General features: G+C 37.6%; 1 protein-coding gene and 1 long non-coding RNA gene across 2 annotated transcripts in view; both read left to right on the top strand.

Annotated features, from left to right (window-relative positions):
* Positions 1–4,940, top strand: part of LOC150021543 (cell surface glycoprotein CD200 receptor 1-like) — a 75,581-nt gene extending 70,641 nt beyond the window's left edge. Inside the window, 2 exon segments of the mRNA XM_090263618.1 lie at positions 3,605–3,728; positions 4,095–4,940. Of these exon segments, the coding sequence (XP_090119744.1) occupies positions 3,605–3,728; positions 4,095–4,101 (131 nt within the window). The 3' untranslated portion in view covers positions 4,102–4,940.
* A 5,467-nt stretch (positions 4,941–10,407) lies between these two features.
* LOC150021542 (uncharacterized) lies at positions 10,408–13,334 on the top strand. Its single transcript, XR_016508395.1, has 3 exons — positions 10,408–10,504; positions 12,453–12,551; positions 12,947–13,334. It is a non-coding gene; the product is annotated as an uncharacterized LOC150021542 (long non-coding RNA).
* The last annotated feature ends 10,632 nt before the right edge of the window (positions 13,335–23,966 follow it).

Raw genomic sequence — 23,966 nt, 5'->3', positions numbered from 1 at the left:
AAGAAGGAACTCCTGCCATTTGTGACAACATGGATGGAACTAGAGAGAATTATGCTTAATGAAAAATAAATACCATATGATATCCCTAAATTTAGTTTTCATGATTGGAAGAAATGGTGGAGAGGGAACTATAGGGAAGCAAAAAGTCTATATGATTTCAAAGCTGAGACATTAGAAGAAAATGACTGGTGAAAGGACGTCTCTGTCTATTAAGTAGCTGTAATATAGCTTCCTGATGCTTGACTATTTGAGGTTTTAATTCTGAATATTTTTCATGAATGAGTTTAAAGAAAAATTTGGATTTTAAAGTATTGAAATATTTTTGTTTTGTATGTGAGTTTGTCGCTCTGTATGACTCCTGTATGCATTGTATACTGCAAGTTATTACTGTCAGAGATTTGTATACAGTTTCTTATTTTCATATTGAATCGTGTTACTTTTGTAATTCAAGTAAGCAGCTGAGTTAGTTCATGATATTTGATCTTTTAATAAAATATAAGGGTAGAGTTAAAACAAATCATATCCTATTAATTATTTTATTAATTATTCTATTAATTATCCCCATAACATCTCTCACATTTATTGTTTTTTTTTTCCACAGCTTTATTGGGATCTAGTTTATATAGTATACTATTCATCCATTTTAAGAGTACAATTCAGGGGCTTTTAGTGTTTCACTGAGTTAAGCAACTCACCACATAAACTTTAGAGCATATTCATCACTCCAGAAAGGAACATTGTACTTTTTAGCTATCACTCCCCAGTGTCACCATCTCCTTCAGGTTCAGGCAACCACTAATCTACTCTGTCTATTGAGTTCCCTATTTCAGACATTTTGAATAAGTAGAATCATATAATATGTGGCTTCTTTTATTTAGCATAATGTTTTCAAGGATCATCCATGTTGTAGCATGTATCAGTATTTTTATATCTATTCTTTATTTTCCATTATCAATCTCAAGTGAACTCTAGGCTTTTATAGTATATTTCTTGTATCTAGACCTATGCATTTTATCTCCTCCAGTTCCACCTGATCTTCCCTTCTGTAGAACAGATATTCAGCCTATACTATAAGTCCTTACATGTCTTCAGAGGCTTTGATTCACTAATTATCTTTGTTCTCTTTTGTTCTTCTTTTTTTTTCTGTTACACAAATTCTTTCTCTAAGACTGATTATATAAACATGCTTGTTCTTCCAAGTTAAAAACTAGATGCTATGGCTTCCTCAAATTCTTAGCTTTTGCCTTCTACTCATATCCAAAAGTTCTAAAGAGTAGTCTATACTCAGCATCTCTTCTGTTACCTCACATCTGCTCTTTAACTTACTTGTATCTCTGAATAGAAAATGATCTGATAAAAAGCACTGAAGCACAGATGCAAATATTATATAAAAATTTTATTTTTAAAAAATAATTAGCTTCTTTATGATCTTTCTCATCCGTCATCCTGCCATTTTCAGTTGGTTCTTTTTCTAATTTTAAGTCAACTTCCTAGTCTTCTTAAATAGATTCCTTCTCATATATTCCCATAAGAGAAGGCAGTTCTATGGGTTCAATCATTTGCCCTCTCCTCTTCTCACTTTCACTCGTTTCTTGAGCAATCTCATCTATACCCATAGCTTCAACCACTGCTTAATTCTTGACTCTCACATGTGTGTTTTCAGCCCAGGTTTTCCTCTTTGGCCATACCACTATTAAGAAAACTTCCAATTGGACAGCTACAGTTGGGTGCATCAAGGGTACCTCAACTTGCATATTCCTGAAATGGATTCTCTTTCTTCTAGTCCTCCATAAGCTCCACACCTATATTCTATATCTTGATAAATGACTCAAGTCAAAAAATGAAAGATATCCTACAAATTATTCTTTATTTCCCATATTGAAAATCAGTCACTATGTTTTGTTACTTTAAAGATCTTTCTTAAATCTGGACCTTTCTCTTCCTCCCCATTGCTTTAGTTGGGAACACAATCATTTTTCACCTGCATTATTGCAGAGTTCTTGTGACAGAACTTCTGGTTCCTAGTTTTTCTCCCTCTAATTTATTACCTGCATTGTTGTCAGAGCAACCTTTCTGAAATTAAAAAAAAAAAAAAAAAACAGAACAACCCATCTCACTCTCCTACCTAAATGTCCCCAGTGGCTTGTTTTTGCCTTATGGAAAGCTAAACTCAGGCATTCCAATCTCTTATCTGCTGCTCTCCTTACCCTCATATCTTGCTGCTGTCTGGCTAGCACCCCATGCATGTGGGCCTTGTTGAGTTCCTTCAAATTGTTATGCTCTTTTATTCCCGTTTTCTTTCACATGCAATTTCTACCTGTCTATGATGCACTTCTTTACCCACATTTTCTTCTTTCGTTCCATCTGCTTACTTTTTATTGAGTTTTTAAGACTTAGTTTGATATAGTTTTGGGGTAATTTTCTCTCATCCTGCAGTTTGGTTAGCTGTTCTACTCTGTGCTTACCAAGTACCTCTTGCATACCTCTGTGTGACTACTTCCATGATCCTGTAATGAGTTGTCCACTTCTTTGACTCCCACTATAATCTTAGCTCCTTGAGAGTAAGAACTACATCTTTCATTTCTGTATTCTCAAAGTCTGACCCAGTGCCTGACATATACAAATGACTGCACAATTAGATTAAGATCATCTAGACTTTATTTCTATATATATTTCTCTGTGCTTCAAATATGGTTTAAGTTAACTAATCTTCAAATCTTTGCTTAAATTCTTTCTTTTTCTTGAAAATTCCTTTCTTCTTTTAACCTAGTTAGTCCTGTTGTCAGTAAGGCTCAGTTCAAATCTTACTTCATCCTGACCTCCCAGTTTGAGTTGATTAAGTTTTCCTATTAAATGATTTATAATTTGTAATGCTCATTTAGCACTGTTTGTTCTCTTGTAAGTTATCTTTTCATTTCTATGAACCTGACTTCTCTAATTGGATTGTGTGCTTTTTGAGGGCTGTGATTTGTCTTTATCTTCTTCCCTTACAGTACCTAGGAGATTGTCTGATATCCTTCTAGTTTAGTATTTGAGCAGGTTATTTAATGGATGACCTGACCTCTTGGAGCCAAGAATCAGACTTGGCTATTATTTTCATAGGAGAAAAGACTTCAGAAAATTGGTCCTAATTAGTCCCGTTTTATCTTTTCAGCAATTCCTATGGCCATTTTACAGATGAATAAATAAAAGGAAGACATAAAATGCCCTATTAAAAAGGTTACAGCTACTTAGTGATAAAATCAGTTCACTGTGTGGAATGTATTATTAGATAGTGCCCAAAATATTAAGAATAATGCTCTAAAGGACTAACATTTACACAAGAAATTAGAAAGTACACTTCCTTTTTTATTATAAAATCAGAAACTATTAGAAATGCTTACTGTGCACTTATTTATTCAGAAAATGATTATTAAAAATCAACTATGTGCAAAACACAGACATGATTCCTAAACTGTGTCATGAAGGAATGATGCATCAGCAACATTCGAATTCTAATCTAAAAGGTATTTTGATTGTTACTACTTTAAAGTACAACTCTAACTTGTTTATTAGAAGAATCATTGAAATGACTCTACCCCTGCCTGTGTTGCCATATTTAAAGGTATCGGAACCCTGGGATTTCCAGCGTCATATTTACTGATCACACTCTATGTGAAATCCTCTCTTTTCTTGGTTATCCTGGTCATTGTGGGATTCATCTGCTTCCAGAAGATAAATGGTTGCAGGTAAGAACTAAAGACTGAAAACTATAAACTCAGAAAGAAAACATCAGTGTAAAATTTGAGTTGACAGTGTCCTCGGAAACTTGATACATTTTTTGGCACATTTCATTTGTTTCCTCAGCCCCTTTTCTGACACAAAAGCTTTGTGAACAACTGAGAGCCCAGGCAGAGTCTGGCAGCACCAGGACAAGAGCTTCTGCTTTAGTGTAGGTTTTCCCCTAGGAGAGAACTATTCTAGACCACCCTTTGAGAATTCCATGGAGGAGTTAAGTTTAGCTGGGGCTTCTTAAGTGTTTACTTTCCAGTTTCTCTACTTCAGAAGCCTTGTATTTATTCCTGCATAACTGTATATTTTATGTTTTTTCCTAGATCATGAAAATAAAAAATCTGGAATTCCATGTAGATTTGGTGAGATATCACAAAAATCAGCAAGTTGGAATCAGCCTCCGAGTTCAACATCTAGGTCAACTGTTCCTGTTACTATTTGATACCTTTGTGTTTATGAGAACCAATGTGATAGTTTGCAAGGCTGGTTTCAAACTGTTTATATATATTTATATGTGTAAAAGCTTACTGCCTGACATCATAAATATCCTATTTACTCCAGTGAATTTTATCTGAAAATGAGCAACTACCCTGCTTCTTATTCTAAAGAGAAAGATGACTCAGCAAAGCCAAATAACAATGCTGTGTAGTTTTTCTGCACCCCTTGGGTTCCTTAGATGGTGCTTTTTTTCATCCTAGTGCTGGAAGAATTTTTAAAACATGCAATACCTGACTACTTAGTCAGGAGCACTGACCTCTTTTCCCTTAGATTGTCAAATTTCAAAACAAGGACAACATCCAACACAACAATAGCCAGCCAGTGTGAATGAATCTAAATTATACCTATTTTTTGGCAAGTTGTCAAAAATGCATTTTTTGGTGTGTCATAGAATTTTAGTAATTAGTTTATGTGTGCCAGGAGATAAAAAAGGTTGAGAATCACTGTCCTAACTTCTTGTTTCTGTTGCCTGTTTGAGATGCTAATCAATGTTGCAATGGCAGGAGCCATTACAAACATTGCCTTCAAGTCAGCCTATATGTAACATGTAGCTGATTTCCTATCTCCCCCACGTGTGTGTGTGTGTGTGTGTGTGTGTGTGTATGCTGACAATTACTGGAGCAGTTGCATTGCTTGTTTTGACTGATCATGAAATAAATGGCCAGAAGTTATTTCTAGCAGTATGTGCATGTTTAAAGAAATTGTAAGTTAATTCCAAATAAGAAGTTATTAGAGTCATTGGAGACAGAGCTGAATATCACCTTACCATTTAGAACTCCAGTGTCTCAAGTCTCTTTCTCAATTTTCTTTTATCTGCACTCCAGGTTAGAATGGATTAACAGTGATAAGAGTAATAGTGCTTGATGAAACCCTAACATCTTCTAGGGCCACTGTAAACTGAAACCCTACCTTCGCTGATATGTATGGTAATCCTATAGTAAAAAGAGTTCTTTTACTTAAAGGAAAAATTTCTCATTTAAATTGGCAGGTGATTAGAGTATTACTTTTATTTCTAGCAAAACTTTTAGGAAGGAAATGAATGCATACTATTTAGAGAATACTATATAAGTAAGATAGTGTACTTGTTGGAACAAACAGCTGCAAAATCTCAGTTTATACCACAAAATGTTAATTCTTGTTCATTTCCTGTTCCAGTGCAGGTTCCTGAGGCTAGTGCAGGGTGGAGGAGTGGTTCTCTAAGTTAGCATTTTATTCTATGGTTCTGCCCTTCTCAGAGTATTTTCCATTCAGCTGATGAATGGAGGAGAGAGAGAGGATGGGGGAAGGGTGGTGGGGAGGGAGGGAAAAGAGAACTTTTATGTGGGGGGTTTTGTGAACCAGGTCTGAAGTATAATCACTTCTGTTCACATTCCATTGGCTGGTACTTGTCATATGGTCACACTAACTTCTATGGAAGTTAGAGAGTACAGTGTAGCTCTCTTGGAAAAAATAGTTAGGTTTTGGGTACATTTAGCCAGTTTTTGCCTATAGTAAAGAATAGGCAAATGCTAAGATCAATACCCACCCCATGAGTAATTGAACACAAGTTATAAAATAATTAAATTAGTAAATAAAGTTGTATGTAATTTACATTAGTTCTTTTCTCTCTTTCACTTTTATTATCATTTTCTCAGGTTTAAAACAGGACATAGAATGGAAAAAAGACTAGTGATACAACTCCATACGAGACACAAAAGTACTGTAGCATAGCTTGCTAGTTGCCTGGTTCAGTGTTCATCTTCCTCTTTGTCCTTGTGGTGGATGATTGTAGTCATGACTCCAAACCTTCACCTCTTCTTCTATCCATGATTTTTGTCAGTGACTTTGGAGTTTTTTCCATAAAAAGAGTGCATATTTCTCTACCCCATGCAGTGTACTTTGGCCAATCAGATAAGGTACATGTGGTCATGCACTGATTTTGATCCGAGGTTTCAGAGGTCCTGCATGTTCCTACATGCTACTCCATGAGAACATGCCTGGGCTAGTCTTATGGAGGATAAGAAACATGCAGAGAAGAACTAAGTCCCGCTGGTCTCTCCTCCCCACATCTCACTGTTGAGGCCCCCTGGGACAACCCAATAGACAGCTTTCTCCTGGACATGTGAGGAAGCTCAGTATTATCAGAAGAGCTTCCCACTTGACAGTTGAGCATCGTGGACTCTGACTCTCACTGGATTTCCAGACATTTGAACAACTGTTGCCACAGAGGTTTTATGGCTGTTTGTTACACAGCACTGTTGTGACATTAGGTCTTTGATATATAGTTTATAATATTACTCCAATTTTATTTAGTGTGGGCATATAGTTAGCTAAAAGACATTTCTGAGTTTCCCTTGCAGCAGAGTATGGCTACTCAAAAAAGCTCTCACAAATGAGATGTAAAATTAATCTTGTTCGATATATATTTTAAAACTTTTAAAGAGAGAGAAGAGGTCCTCTTTTGCTTTTCTTCCTTATATCCTTCAACATTGGTGTGATGACTGGAGGTCCAGCAGCCAGCTTGGGCCAAGGGGGACATTGAGGATGGAAGTCACTCACTAACATTGTGAAAAAGAAAGATGGAAGAATCCTGGGCCCTGATGACCATGGAGATGACCATACAAACCTATGTCACCTACAGGTAAACTTCTTTTGTGTGAAAACAAATAAACTATTTTGTTCATGTCACTGCTATTTTAGGGTTTACTCCACACACAGCTGAACTTAATCCTGATTGATACAAATAACTAGTTTGCCACTCTCAAAGTTTGCTGCTCACATTGCAACAGCAGGTTATGCTATATTCATGTGCACATTCATTCTTCCTCTAGAGATAATGAAACATATAACTTCAGAAGATAGTTATCATAAGTATGAGACCCATCTCATGACAGTTCCAGAATTACTTGTTATCTAAACTCAGGGGATGCTGTGGGCTTGTAGGAAAGGGCTTGGGAATATGGGGGTGTGCAAAGATCATCTAATAGTCAGCCAACCCCTAGACATGGAGGACATGTCTGCATTGTAGGATTGTGAAGATAAAAATAATTTTGTGGGCTCATAGAGAGGATGTGATCATGTGAGTAGGAGAAAAAGAGGAACTGAAATCTCCAAGACTTTATTGTGTTAATACTTTTTCCAGTGAAAGGACTCTATCACTCCTGAAAAGATTTATCTGAATTCATGTTTCTTCTCTGTTGAATTTTAATTGTCGTGATTTTCTGGGTGATGTTAGATTGGAAGAGTGAAAAGCTACAGCTACTCCCCTTCAATTTCCTACCCCTACATAAAAGATAAAAAAGTATTTTCTTTTCTGAATATATATATATTCACACACACACATACTAAATCAATTGTTCTAAATTGAGGAAAACTGAGCACAAATTTGAACATTTGAACAAAACATAATCAAGAGCCACTAGATGGTACTTCAGTTTACTTCTTTTAATGTTTTGAAGCAAGCTAAAATCTACTAACTTCAGACAGTAATTCTTCATTAAAAAATTTTCTTTTCATACAACTGCCCCTCCATTTACTAATTTTAAGGTGTTCTTGATTAGTTTTGGAACAATAACAGAAAAAAGAAAAAATGCTTTAAATTAAAATTGAGGAGAAAAATTTTTTTTCAGTTCCCAAACTTGTACTGTTCCTGTTACTTAATTTTAGTAGAAATATTTTGTTTTTCAAATGAGATGGGGTGGATATTAATAGTCTCATTTTAGGGAAAAGAGAAATGTGATAATCTCTTAGTGGTTAAACCAAGGTTAGTACTCCTGTCTTTCTTAAATTGAAGAGTTGAGATTACCAGGTCACTAAAAGGCATATAGCTGCTTGTTAGTATTAATGGCAGCAGATTTTTGGAGCTGACCTTCTGTATTTCCCCTCCTGCATCATCTTTTAGGGGCATACATGATATTCTAAAGCTAGAAGGAAAGTACAGATAAACTAGGCCAACTTCCTCATTTTACAAAAGAGGAAACTGAGACTCTCAGAGTTAAGTGACCATCATGTGTTATTAAGAGCCATGAACTAGCTTTGCTTGCTGATGAGAGTACTTACACAGTGAACTTGACAATTCATTTTGTTTGGAGTGAGACTTGGGGTTCAGGAGGGAATTTATGGGAGTCTTCATAAGAATCACAAGATGAAAAAGTAAAACAACACATGACATGTTCATTAGATTAATTACTACTTCAAGGAAGAATTGTTTATTATTGTTAAAATTATTGAATGTCACCACATACAAAAAACATCACATGCCCAGCTTTCACATGTGGCATCACATTTAAACTTTGAGAATACAAATACAATAGAGAGATTTTGAAAACTGCTTGTTTAAATCTTATTTCAGTCCTTACTACAATCTGGAAGCAAGAGAAAAGGCATAAAACAAAAATTTGTGTGTTTAGGAAAACACACCAGAAGTTTAGACAGAAAATGACCCACACTGTAAAATACATGGGAATATAAAAACAAAGGGAACTAAAATGACAAGAATTTTAGAAAGTATTCTTTCTGGGCTCCAGCGATAGGAGTTTTGGGGATTGCTGAGGAGTCAGGTAAAAGAAGAAATCAATTAGGCTGTAGCTACAAAGAGAGAGGTGATTGGTTATAAATTTTCAGCAATGAGATAGCAAAGGAAGAGGCATTCTGCCACATTCTGAGGAAAAAAGTACATAAAAGGCAGCAGTTGGCAGCACTGGTGATGAGAAACCAAGGATGAGCAAGAATTGGTCTGGTATTCAAAGTTTTAGGTGAGAGATGATACAAAATAAGCACTCCATCAGGCATCTTTAAAATGCTTAAGAGGTTGATGAGCTTCTCCAAATTGTACTGGCCACACTTCAGTTATTTTATTTAGACATTAAAGGAAAATACTTTTCTAGAAGATGGAAACTCTTAGAGACCATTGGGAATTGCAAGGATGTTTAGAACAAGAAGCTCACAGTATATCTATAGCATTATTACTTAACTGTGTACAATGGAATATAATATGCCCTGGTAGCAGGAAGAACTCCATACTCTTTGAAGGCCCTGGCTCGATCTAGAGTCCAATATTTACTTGCCTACTTCCATGTGGCTTGTATCTTGTACTTTTCTGGACTAGAAGAAAGAGACAAGGAATCTAATAGGGATACTCAGAAATTCTTAAATTCCTAGACAATTTTTTTCCTCTCCTTTGAAATCTGCATACTCTCTCCATTTCTGAATATCCACAATAGGACATAAAGGTGATTCATTAGATCTGCTCAATGAATATGTGTAACCAGACCTAGTGAGAATCAGGGCCTACAGTGCTCAGATGGGAAGCAGCACCCTCTGTTTCCCACCCTCCTGCCTCTTGGATGTGTGTCTAACTGGGAAGAAAGCTGACTGCATTTTCTTGTTAGTACTAGTCTATATGTCTACACTGAGAGGTGCCCTTTTGTTCACCAGCTTTCCACATGTACCCAGAGTGTGTAACTGAAGTGGTGTCAAAGGGTCCGAGGGCCCCCGGCTTACATTGTGGTGGGCAGAATGATAGTGTATCTCTGAATTCCTAGGGGTTAACGTGGTACCTGCAACCTCTGTGGGTTGGATAGATAAATGAACAGTTGATGGAAAAAACCACAATCAGTCCTGGAAATAAGGTCCAAAAGGCTAGGGTCTTAAGTGATTATTTAAGTTTCTTATTCTTAAGTTTCTTAAGTTGTTTATGGCACCTGCATTGATATGTTGAATAAATTCACTCATGGCTCATCAAATATTTACTAATTAATTGGTATATGTCAACTATAATATTAAACTCTAAAAATAAATGTCAAATAAAATATGATCCTTGAAGGTTTCACAATGAGGAAGATAGACATACAAGCAGATCATTAAAATCCAATATTGATGTTATAATAGAGGTATATACACAGTTCTAGAGCAATCCAAGGAAGGACCACCCAATTCTGACTTGTATGTGGGTTATAGTTCAGGAAAAATGCTGGGTGAATGAGGAAGTTTTCAGCTCCAAGAAACAGAAAGCAGGGCTCTGATTTAATTAATAAAGATATTTATTGCCTCACATAGAAGGCACCCAGAAGTAGGGTCAATTTCAATTCTGGCTAATTCAGTGGTTCTACAAAGCCTGACAGGCCTGGATTTTATCCTTAGTCAGTGTTTGCTTCATCCTCAGGCTGGAAATGAGAAGATGGCAGCCATCCCAAAGCCATATAGCATGTCCAGAGAAAGAGAGCTGACCATCTCTTCTTGAAATCTCACCTTACCAGTAAGAACCAAGAGACACCTTATATGCTTTCTGTATTGTCTGATTAGCTGGAGGCCACAGGACAATTCTTTATCTGATCTCTGAGATTATGTTTATGTTGATTAGGCCTTCCATGGAACTGGGCTAAAGTTAGCACCTTCACCAGCACAGAACCTGGTGAGAGAAGAGTGGAGACCTGAACAAAGTCGGGTCTCTGTTAAGAAAGCAGAACTAAAGAATGCATGTGGAGCCTTGATGAAAGAGACAACAGCCCTACTGAGTTTTAAAAGATGTACAGGAATGCTGCATGTGGACAAGGGCAGGGAAGAAAGGCATGCTAGGAAGAGAAGCACGGGTAAAGGCAGAGAGCTGTGACAGGATGTGTCTCTTTCAGGGTGGTGGAGAAGCTGTTGGTATCATCTTCTCATACAAGTCCTACATTTCATGAAGTCATCTGGGGACAGAAGACTGCTATTCTATTAAGAAAGCCAGGAGAGTTTTGCAGATCCAGCAAATCTTGATGAATTTATAACATTTTCTGAACAGAAAGTTCAAATTTTCTGACTGATTCACCCAACACTGATTTTAAGATCAAATAAAGAGCCAAGAACATTGGTTTACACACAGTGAGAATGAAATAAAGGCCAGGCTAGTTCAGGCTGGAGCAGCAGAGGATCTGAGGGACAATGCCACTCATCTCTGAAGAGTGGAACTCAGTTTCTGAGCTGGATAAAACTGCAGAGCTGAGACACATCTCCTTACTGTGGTTTCCCCTCATGAAATGGAAATAATTCTCACTCTTAACCCAGTTGAATAAAGGGTTTTGAGGATAATCTTTATATATTTAGACATGTCCTTGGGAAAGGTGCTATAAAAAAACAAAGTCTTGTTATTCATTTCACCTGCTTTCCAATGACCCTTAAGCACACATTGCTATGTTGAAAATTTGACAGTGTTCTTTTTAAAAATGTCTCCCTTACCTAAGACACAGAGACTCCACACATAGACACCAGAAAGAGATCCCCATTTCCAGCTGGGTCTTCTCTAAAATTTATACACATTGAGAAGAAAGCTCCTCACAGACAAGGAGAGGAAAGAAATGGTCATCTCTGCACAGGTAAAGGATGGCCATGAAACTAGTCAAGAGAATTTGCAAACTTAACAAGAGGGAGACAAAAAATATGCACTGGCTCAAAATCATAAAAAAATAAATTTAAATAAGATAGCCTAAGACAAGAATTGTGAAGTTCCACCAAGTGTTAAGACTTTAGGTAAAAAAGGTGAAGAGATTGAGAAGTATAGATTGAGAGTTACAAAATAATATTGGATGCAAATTGTAATTGTAAAAAAAAATTAATTAAATAAAAGGACTCTTGGGGGAAGAAAAGTGACTTGCTTTTCAAATTGCTGCTATGAATTTCCTGTTAATAAAAATGTGCTCCTCCAGGAAGAACAAGATGGTATATGATTATGAGATTGATCATTTACTCTTGATTCTTAACATGATGAAAATGCTTGAGTCCATCACATCTTTTGTTTTTCTATTATGTTATCTTTATGAAAATAGAGAGCAAGAAACCTCTCTGTTGAGCTGGGTGGTGAGTGGCTCACACAAGAGTTTTGCTATGCTTCTGAAGGGCATCTTGTCTTCTGTGCTGTTTCTGTGGGTTGCATGGGGCTCATGGAACCTGGAGAGGAAGCAGGTCTTCTCTTGGGTGGGTGCTGTGTGGAGAGGATATGGTATTTAAAAGACTAATTTTGTGTGTTGCTGGTGATCCTTGGAATGGACATAAGCATTTTTGTAGATTTGAGCGATGCTCTGTGGAGGATGGGAGCCAGACCGGGTTATGTATTCTGTGTCTGATTACCAGAGCTTACAGTTTATTTATAATTTATACACTCCTGATTTAAGTCTTTTGGCCCAAGGATACCATTTGCAACATAACACCTTTTAAAAACTCTCCCACAGACTTCCATATTCTGTGTAATGGAAAATCACTACACAACACCATTTCCAAGACATTGAAAGTCAAGGAGTGGCCCAAGATGTCAGCTCCGAGAAACTACGGTAAGTGTCTTGGGACTAGAAAGAATGATTAAACAACTAACATTCCACCAAGAAGCATCTGTCTTTTGTCATTCTCCCCAAGTGACATAAAATGTGCAAAGGACGGCAACTATGTCAGTGGGGGCTAAGGTCAGCTGTTTGTAACATTTTCCACCATTCACTTACAACTAAAACCCCAATCCCATTACTTTCCAACTGCCTATCGAAGGAGGGTGTTTGCTGATGCAGCCCAAGGAAGCCTAATATCTATCCATGGCAACCCATCGTGGCTCCTGAGTCCTGGAGGATGATTAAATGGCAGAGCCTCGGGAGGAGCTGGATGTGAAATCTTATTCCTATGCCAAACTTGCTCTGGTGTTTAACATTTTTATTTTTTATTTTTACTTCTTTTTCAGATTTCTATCCAAAACATGCTTTCCTTGGCCACCTCCCCAGAGGGCTGTGAAGTCATCGTGTGTACACTATCCAACTCTTACCTCTGCAGGATGGTAAAACAGACTTGAGATTTGCAGAATGCAGCTGTTCTCGGGCAAGGGCTCTGGCCAGAGGAAACCAGCTGGCTCACTGGCAGTGCATGCACACACTCTGGAGGGCTGTAGAACAATCCATCTTTGGGCTGTCATCAAGCCTGAGGGTGAGGCTATCTCTGTTCATGCAATCATTCCAAATCTTAACTCCTTGCAGTCAATAGTGTTCTTCTTACCCTTGATGACTACTTTTCAAGGAGAGTGGGAACTATTGAATTTCCCACTATATTTCTTACTTATGGGTAAAAGATCAGGATAGTTCCACCTTACCTTTTAATTAATTAATTGATTGATTGATTGACTGATTTTAATTAAATTTATTGGGGTGACATTAATAAAATTATATAAGTTTCAGGGGTATAATTTTATAATACATCATCTGTATATTGTATTGTGTTATTCACCACTCCAAGTCAAGTCTCTTCTTATGACCATTTACTCCCCTTTACCCTCTTTTACCTCCCCCACCCTTTTTCCTCTCTAGTAATCACCATACTATTGTCTGTCTATGAGGTTTTTATTTTTTGTTTTTGTTTTTCTTAATCCCTTCAGCTTTTCACCTAGCTCCCCAACCCTCTCCCCTCTGACAGCTGTCAGTCTGTTCTCTGTATCTATGGGATTATTTCTATTTTGTTTTTTAGTTTATATTGTTCCTTAGATTCCACATATAAGTGAAATCATATGGTATTTATCTTTCTCTGACTGGCTTATTTTACTCATCATAATACTCTCAAGGTCCATCCACAAAAGGCAAGAGTTTCTTCTTTTTTATGGTCATGTAGTATTCCATTGTGTAAAAGCACCACAGCTTTTCTCATCCACTCATCTACTGATGGGCACTTGGGCTGCTTCCAAATCTTGGCTATTGTATATAATGCTGCAATGAACATAGGGGTAATGTGATGACAACTTGGACTATAGGTAGTAGTAAAAAGAGGCATTAGCTTGACATTAGCAATCTATGTTTGGATTTTGTAGCAGAAACATATCCATGTAGCTTTTGAATGAAAAGGAAGACAACTCAATATGATTTCTTTTTTTGTCAAAAAGTACTGTAAGAGTTATAAGGTTTGCCCATGCACAGGGGCAGCGTTTAGAGCTGACAGTCTATTAAGTAAGAACCAATAATGCTGGGGTGGAGATGGCTAAATTTGACCTGTAGGAAGATATGATTTTGCATTTTTAATTATTCTTCATATAGGCAATTCCTCTAGCTTCCCTACAGATTTGTCTGCAAGCCTGTAAATACCAGAATTTATGAGAATTTGTAACTCAAGAATTAAACAAAGGCATATGAGGAGAAAGATGAAATGTTAAATCCAAGTCTGTCATGGATATGCCTTTTTAATTATACAAAATAGTATAAAAATTGGTATTTATGACTGTCTCACACTTTTATAGCTGGTTTTGTTTCCAAGCACATTAAATTGTGCATAAATAAATTTCATTTTTTGTGTCCTTGCTTTAACCCGTTGGTTTTTAAATTAATTTTTTTCATTTTTTTAATGCCTTCTCTTTCTTAAAATATATGAACAGTTTAAAATAATTTTCACTAAACTAATAAGCATGTAATTATAAGACTACTAAAGGAGAAAAACTTAGCTGAACAACATTCCACTTATACATCACCATTGCTTGAGCATCCCAAATTCCTGGTGCACTGATTCATACCTATATTAATTGATCTTAAAGACAGTATGCCTTATAGCCCCTTTTTCCCATATCATGACTCAGTTTCTCCCTGTCAATTAAGTTGTGCCTTTAAAGACAAATTCAATTGTCCTGAATAAGGTAATTCTCTCTCTCAGACATTTCTTATTGGCAGCAATGTTTTAATACATCTGATGCTTTTGTCATTTCCATTATACCTACCATGATAAAATATGGATACACTGGATGATGACTTAAGAACAAAAGAAATTTATTAAGGAATATTAGACAGCTCACAGAATCTCTGCGGCTGGAAACCCAGTATTGGAAAATGAGCAGGAACAAACCAGTCCAATAAGGAAGGGTACTACCACCATAGCTGCTGGACTATAGTAGACACCATAGCTTATAATACCATCACTATGGTGAGCAAGTGCACCTGACAAATCATGCCTGCGATATTTGTGCAACAGCTGCCAGAGGAACTTGCATTTCCTGCACCTAAAGTGGAAGAAAATGCTCTGTCTGTCACTGAGACTCAGAAGGTAGAGACTTCACAAACATAAGAAAGAAGTTCAAAGGCCAATGGGTCATTAAAACCCAATACATGTCTATGACAGAGATTAAAGTGGAGGCTTTTTCTGTATTTATGGACCTTGAGAAGATTATAAACACTGGTTCCCTGAATGCTGGGTTTTAAATGTCTACCCGAGTATATTAGTTTTCTATTGTTACATAACAATTTGCCTCAAAAATTAGCAGTTTAAAACAAAAAGAAGTTTTTATTATTTCACACAGTTTCTGTGAGTGAGGAATTAGAGGCAGCTTAGCTGGTTTGGGATCTCTCCTGAGGTTTCAAGCAAGATGTCAGCTGGGGCTGCAGTTATCTGAAGGCTTGTTCGGGGCTAGAGGATCCACTTCTAAAAGGGCTCACTTACACGCTGACAGGTGATGCCTGGGTTTGGCAGGAGAACCCTGTTCCTACCATACAGACCTCTCTATAAGGCTATTTGAGTACTTTATTGACTGTTAGTGAGTCAAGAGAATTTCTGCACAATATTCTACTGGTTACACAGATAACTAGTATTTAGTATAGAAAAGGACTACACTGGAGACATGAACACTAGGAGGAGAGGATCATTGGGAGTTGGCTATCACACTAAGAGGAATAGAGATTTGCAAATTGTCTAGTTAATTTCATAATCAAAATGGAAAATCAGATAGATCCACTATCTGAGTTATGTAAACGCAAATTGAGAATGAGGTTACTATAATTAAATTTTAAAAATCCTCACCTGAGGACATTTTTTTCATTGCTCTTTAGAGAGAGAGGAAGGGAGAAAGAGAAACATCCATGCAAGAGAAAAGCACGGATTAGTTGTCTTCTGGGGATTCAACCCAAAATATAGGCATGTACCTTGACCAGGAATCAAACCCGCAACTTTTTGGCTATGGGACAAAGCTCAAACCAACTAAGCCACATGGCCTGGGCATCATAAATACTTTATTTGAAGGCCAAAATCTTAGCTGAAACTACTGTTATAATGATTAAACAAACCTCAGAAGTTGAAAACATCTCTCAAAAGTAAATTAAATATTTTTTTCAGTGAAGCCAATTTGGAATTTTTTTCATCAACAGATACTTCCTGTTACTCTTCCAAAGCTGTCAGAGTAGAATAAGAAATTAGAAAATTAAGGATATTTGTTCTTCTTGATGCATTATTTGGCTGAAGGGCTACATGATTGAAAAGTCTTTTAATTTTAAAATATTACTTTTTTTTTCTTAGAAGTACAAGAAGTCATAATCAAAATTCTGTTTTTTTTCCAGTTGAGGGACATCTGGACATCTGGAAGGACATAATAGAAGCTCTTACAAAGTTTCATGGTGGTTGTAGGATACAAGGAGATCCCCCTAAACAGGGAAGAACCATTTGTTTGGGATCTATTTTAGCCATATGATTAAGCCCGCTTTTACAACTTGTAAGATTGATTATTAAATGTTTGGAGATTTATGAACTGGTTGTTAAACTGTTGGTACCTAGAAGTAGGACATGGTGGGAATACCAACACTGTGCTGCAAATCAGGGCTCCCTCTCCACTCCCCTTGTATAGAAACAGTTGCTAAGGGATGAATTTTTCTTCCCCAAATCCATATGTTAAAGCCCTAACTCATAGTACCTCAGAATGTGACTATTTGGAGACAGGCTTTTTAAAGAGGCAAGTAAGTGAAAAAGAAGCTGTAGTGTTGAATATGATCGGAGATGTGGAGGCAATTCTAGCAGGCATAATGATTAAATGATCGGAGGGCTGTAGCACGCTCTGGCCATCAGCAAAAAGCGAGAAGCCTTACCATCCTTTTATTAGGATTTCAAAAAATAGAATCAATAGGGTATATGTGTACATTCTTTACGTGATTATGGAGCAGCATAGCTTCTGCGGATAGGTTAGACATTAAGCAATTAGGCCTACAATACTAAACTACTTTTTATCTATAAACTACAAAGTAAGGTAATAAGTGACAAGGGTCTGTTACACCTCAGACATTATCACTATGGGAAAGGAGACACTGTCCCTTAGGACTCCTTTGTTCTCAGGGTCTTGTGACCTGGCCGCCAGGAACCGCATGCAGCTGCTGGCATCTGGCAAGACTCGTGTGCAAATCTTCGCAGGCTTAGTCACAGACCACCTGGGAGGTGGGGCTCGCATGCAAGCCCCCCTGTGGATGCCATTCAGCTTTCCTCTTCATGAAGCCACTATGGTAGGCTCCAATCTGATCTGAATGATGTCCTTATAAGAAAAAAGAATTGGACTTACAAAAAGACACCAGAGGTGTACATACAGAAGTAAAAGACCCTGTAAGGGCAGAGTGAGAAGGTGGACATTTGCAAGAAAGGAAGAGGTCTCAGAAGCAACCAGACTTGTTTGACACCTTGGTATTGAACCTCCAGCCTCTAAAACTGTGAGGAAATAAATTTATGTTCTTTAAGTAATTCAACCTATGTTATTTTGTTATGGAAGTTCTAACTAATTCACCAATTTAACAGGACTTGTATGAGGTTCTCTACGGAAACCTTCTGAAAATGAGGTACTGTGATTTAGAGTTGACTGCAACGGGTGGTGGCAGTGGTGATGGCAGCAGCAGTGGTGGCAGCAGCAGCAACAGTGGCCACGGCCACAGGGGTGGTAAAAGCTGAGCTTCATCTGAAGGGAGAGCTGGCTGGGTTATGTGAAGACAGTACTCACAGAACAAAGGAACTAGTTCAGATGATATTCAGGAATTAGAGCCACAGAGAACTTTTAAAAGGTAAGAAAATTTACTGTAGACCAGAGTGGGATGATCTACAGTCTAAAATAAGAATTTAAGATTTAATTAGAAAAAGAATAGAGGATCAATATTATGAGGCTCCTGCTTTACATACCTTAATTATTTCATCAATTTGTCCAGGCAGGTACTTATTAATGGTTTTATCTATTTTATAGTCAAGAACATTAAAGTTCAAGTTATTAAGTGGTGGAGAGCCAAGGTTCTAACTCAGGTTTTCCCAGAATACTGTTACCATCTGGACCTTCTCTTAGAAAATTGGGAAAGGGGAATAAAAAGTGTATTTTTCAAGGACCAGAAATGTCTAGAAGGAGCAGAAAAATTTCACTAAATGAAGAAAGACATAAAATTGAAGTGAGGAATATCTCAGTAGACAAAACCTTCCTCACCAAGAGAAGAAGATAAACTGACCTGAGAAGTGAATTTGTATCTAAGTTTCTACTACAGAGCCAGGAAATTGTGTTCATGACTAGGAGAACTGCAATTTCACAGGGGCCAAAGGAGCATTTTTATAAATTAGACCTGAGCCATCACATGTAGCTGACAGATCTATAGCCCTTACTGAAGGGCATGAGACTGCCTAAAAGGAAGGGGGCAAGTGCACTCCCCTTCAACTTGACTTTACCCCCATTACCTTTTTGAAGTTCTAGGTATTCAAACTGGTATTCTCTGTAACATGAACAAGGGCCATAGAGGAATGAAACATTTTTCTTCATTATTATCATTATTACTTTTTAATTTTTATTAAATTTATAGGAGTGACATTGGTTAATAAAAGTTATATAGGTTTCAGGTGTGCAATTCTATAATACATCATATGTATATTGTATTGTGTGTTCAGCACCACAAGTTAAGTATGCTTCCACCACCATTTATCTGCCCTATACCCTCTTCTACCTCCCCCCACACTATATGCTGCTAAGAGGACAGGAACTTGGTCTTCTTATTTGGTTTGTTTCTTGACAGCATGACATATTGGATGAAAAAAATTATTTTTTAAATTAATGTGTTAAACAGGCATCTAAAGTCTCTGCTAAAAATAAAATTGACTTCAAGTTCTATAGTCCTACCTCTGTGGTCTTATTGCACAAACATATGCTTTGGATCTTAAGCTATTAAGACATGTGTTTTTGACCGATTATTTATAACAAATTGAAATGGAAAATGCACCAAAAAGGCTTAAAGAATTTGCCTGAGGACCACAAATGGAACACATGCAGGCTGTGAGATGGCAAAGCTGGGGATCCAGGAATAATCAGGAATTATTCATTCAAGCGAAGTGGCTCATAGCTCTGTACTGGACTTTCCCTCCGTGCTATGTAAATTACCCTGCAGAGGATCTGAGAACTTCAGCCCAAACTTTGTTAGAAATCAAGCATTGTTTTTTGTTATTTTTTGCATGTGGCTCAAAATCCAGATGTTGAGGCAAGAGCAATTTTTTTGTTTATTTGTTTCAGCATTATTGAGTTTAATTGACAATTAAAATTTTAAGATATTTAAAGTATACAATTATACAATGTGATAATTTAATAATGTATACATTATGAAAGGTTTCCCCCATAAGAATTAACACATATGTCACCTCACATATTTACTTTTTTTTATGAGAACGTTTAAGTCTACTCTCTTAGCAAATTTCTATTATACAATACAGACTTTTCAATTGTAGTCATCGTGTTTTACTCTAGATCCTCAGACCTTACTCATAACTGAAAATTTATATCCATTTACCAACCTCTTCTTATTTCTCCCACCTCACAGTCTGGCAACCATTTTTCTACTTTGTTTCTGTTTGGCTTTTTTTTTAAAGATTAAGCATATAAGTGATACCATGTAGTCAGTCTATATGGCTTATTTCACTTAGTGTAATGCCCTTTGGGTTCATCCATATTGTCACAAATGGTAGGACTTCTTCTTTTTTGATCTACTCATCCGCTGATAGAAACTTAGGTTTTTCCATAATTTGGCTATTGTGAACAAAGCTGCAACAAACATAGGAGTGCATTATCTCTTGGAGATAATATTTTTGTTTCTTTTTTGTATACCCAGAAGTGGAATTGCAGGATTATACAGCAGTTCTATTTTTAATTCCTTGTGGAAATTTTATCCTGTTCTCCATAGTGACAGTATCAGTGTACATTCCCAGCAACAGTTTACAAGAGTTCCCTTTCTCCACTTCATCACCGACAATTTGTTATCTCTTATCTTTCTAATAGCTATTAAAACAGGTGTCAGGTAATGGCTCATATGGTTTTGATTTGGATTTTCCTGATGATTAGTGAAATCCAATGTTCACATGTTTCCTAGCTTAGAATACTGAAAACCAGGGTGTGAAAGATCCCTGCCCTCAAAAGGAACAGCTTGAATCACCTTCTGTTCCAAAAGAGTTCTCAAAATAGGTATAAGCACTCATTCCAAGTATGTTTCCCCTCCTTGCAACACCATTCATGAAACACTTGAGATATCCAGTAGGTAGACAGTAGATCAACAGAATATGTTATTGTAACTGAGGATGCTTCTATTCCCTTTGTCTTTTCTACAGAGCCACAGTACACATGCAAAAGATTCTTGAGCTTTAACATTCATGTTTCCAACCTCAACTTGAACAATTTTATTTCCCTTTATTTTGTGAATAAAGAGAATAAAAGAAAATGGAAGTTCTGATAATGAGTTCTTAATTTTTTCCCCCTTCCAGAAAATCAATAGGGATAAAACACTAGAATTTGTTTATGAAATGCTGCCATTATAGAAATCTACATGGTTTAGTCCCTGGCTGGTTTGGCTCAGTGGATTGAGCGTCGGCCTGTGAGCTAAGTGTCGCTGGTTCGATCTTCCAGTCAGGGCACATCAGAGAAGGAAAACTCTGACTCCAAAAAACCTCCGCTGCCTTGCGGCATACCTCTTCAGGGGAAAGGCTAAGGGAGTAAACCCCGACAGAAAATCCGGAGCCGGAGTCCCTAAGGCGGTTTGACGTTGTAGTCATCACCGGCAACTCCTGCGGCGCACCTGAAGCCAAGCTGTATTGACTCCGTCTTTCCCTTGGACCCTTCAGCTGCGAAGAGAGGGGGGGTCTGCTGCATGGGCAACAGCAGACCCTCCATATTACCCTGCCCAGGCTCTGTAGCTTCAGCTTCACTGGAGAGGACACTCCAGCGACATCGCAAGATGTCGATTCAACACAGGAGGAGACAGATACCGTGTCACTCCCGAGTCGGACTGCACAGCCATTCTCGGCGGTGCAGATAGACTCTTAAGAAGCTACACCATCGTCTCTCGAGACGGACGGCTGCCGACGACGACGACGACCGACGACGACATGGTTTAGTGGAAAAAATCCTGATTGAGAGCCTGAAGACCTGTTCTCCAGTGTCAAGTAATAGGTATTTAGCTTTCCCATACCTTAGTTTGCTCATCGGTAACATGAGGAGTGTAAATTAGATCATTCTTACCCAAGTCACTTCCCCTCTAATATCTTAGGTTTCTGTGGCACTGAGATATAATTGCAGAACTTTAGTTTAGAAGGAAAGGCTCTGACCCAAAAATCTGGAATTTAAATATGAATTTGTCCATTTTATGGTTTTATTTCCTCATCTCTGAGAAATGAAGAGTAATGACTCTTGGTCATAGGCATGATGTATGGTTAGATATTTTCTCATATAAGAAAGTTACAGGTGAAATGGTCTATATAAATAGAAAAGCCCTTCCCACAAGATATTACAACATATTAAAAAGATTGATTAAACAAATGTGGTATCATGTGGGAGAACACACATAGATGGAAGAATGAAATAAAGCACAAGTTTATGCATGTATCAGAAAAAAGCTTATTTAAAAAAAGATAAAAAACCCAACATAATCATGAAAAGATGCTCACTATTACTACAAAAAATACACATATAAATAAAAATAACGACTTCTGGCCAAGATGGAGGCATAGACAGACACGCTCTGACTCCCTCTACAACTAAGAAGGATTACAACTACTGCAAAACTAAAAATAATAAGTTCCTGAAAACAAAGTTTCATGGAAGTCCAACGTATGCAGTCATAAACAAGTGGTGCTCGTCCGGATGGACAGGAAGTGTGAAACTGCGGCTGAGAAAGATCAAACTGTACTGGAGGTGGCAGCTGCAGCAGTGAACAGTGGGACCTGGTAAGCAGACACCTGTGTCTGGGGGGAGGACAGAAGCACCTGGGAGCTGGCCCAGGCAGCAGACCAGATCAGTTGACTCGAGATTCCAATGCCCGAGAAGGCAGACCCCATTGGGAGGTGGCCCTGTTTCTCAGCGGAGAGTAACAGTAGGAATCCACCTTGGACCCCTGACCCCACGTAAAGCGCCACAGTGTGGTGAGAAAGGTCGCCAGGTAGTGACAAGCACACAGGGCACCACCCAATATAGTGTAGGAGGTGTGACAGCACCCCGCCCAGGAAGGAAAGTAAACGAAATGGTCAGAATGTCAGAATTAATTATTGAAATACCAATCACACAGCTAACAAAAAAAAAATAAATAAATAAATAAATAAAAGCCTTGAACGATGAACAAATAGCGAATCTTTCCGAGGCTCAGTTCAGAGCTTTAGTTATAAGACAGCTTACAGAGCTAACAGCGGGGCTGAATCAAGACGGGAAAGGAATGACGGCTAGTCCTGCTGAAATGAACTAAAGTACATACAAGACAAGTGGTGAGGAAGGAAAAGCCAAGGATCAAATTAACAAATCGGAACATAGGGAGGGAACAAACAGTCAACCAGTGCAGAAAGAGGAAACAAAAAGTGAGAAATATGATGAGAGGCTCAGAAACCTCTGGGACAGCTATAAGAGATCGAACGTTCAAATTATAGGATTGCCAGACGTGAAGAAGAAGAACTAGAAATTGAAAAGTTATGTGAAAAAATAATGAAGCAGAACTTCCCTAACTTGGGGAAGGAAATGAACTTACATGTCCAGGAAGCACAGAGAGTTCTGGATAGACTGGACTCAGGGAGGACACATTATTATCAAAATGTCAAAAATTAAAGATAAAGAGAGAAGCTTAAAAGCAGCAAGAGAGAAGAGAAGAATCATGTACAAAGGGGTCCCAATTAGACTATCAGCTGATTTCTCAAAGGAGACTTTACAGGCAGGAAGGGACTGGCAAGAAATATTCAAAGTAATGAAAAACAAAAACCTACAGCCACGATTACTCTATCCAGCAAAGCTGTCATTCAGGGTAGAAGGGCAGAGAAAGTGCATCCAGGACAAAGTAAAACTGAAGGTGTTTGTTAGATCCAAACCACTGTTATTCGAGGTGTTAAAGGGACTGATGTAGAAGATGGAGGATCAAAACTATGAACATTAAAATGAAAACTGTATCGCAACAACCAACAGCAGAAGCTAAGGATTCTAAACAAAGGTAAACTAAGTAGACAACGAGAGGGGGAAAAGAATTATAGGTACGGGGAACATATTGGGGAGAGGTCAGCGGGGAGAGGGGAGGGGGAAAAGGGAGGGAGGTGATGCAGGAATTAAGAAGCATAGTAGGAGGAAGTGGAGTAGGCAGGAAGGTGTTGAGAAGAACTATATGCAAAACCAATGGGCACAGACTAAGGGGGGGGACAACTAGAACGAGGAGGGAGCAGGAGGGGAAGAAATTGGGACAACCGTAACAGCATAATCAATAATTTAAAAAATTAAATTAAAAATAAATAAATAAATAAAAATAACAATGAAATACCATTTTTCTGTCATTAAGCAAGAAGTGAAATATTTAATAGTTTCTGTCATTAAATGAAATATTGACAGAAATGTTTTTGTTATTAAGCAAGTGGTGGAAAGACAGGAAAGTGGATAGACACCATGATATCTTGCTGGTCAGAGTATAAACGGGTATAGATATCTTGAAAGGTATTTTGATGGTATTGTGATTTTATTATTT

Source organism: Furipterus horrens, unplaced genomic scaffold, assembly GCF_987537825.1.
Source record: "Furipterus horrens unplaced genomic scaffold, mFurHor1.1.pri manual_scaffold_1, whole genome shotgun sequence".
In the NCBI taxonomy this organism is placed as follows: Eukaryota; Metazoa; Chordata; class Mammalia; order Chiroptera; family Furipteridae; genus Furipterus; species Furipterus horrens.
Note: the sequence above shows the minus strand (reverse complement) of the source record. Positions and strands in the feature narration are given on the sequence as shown.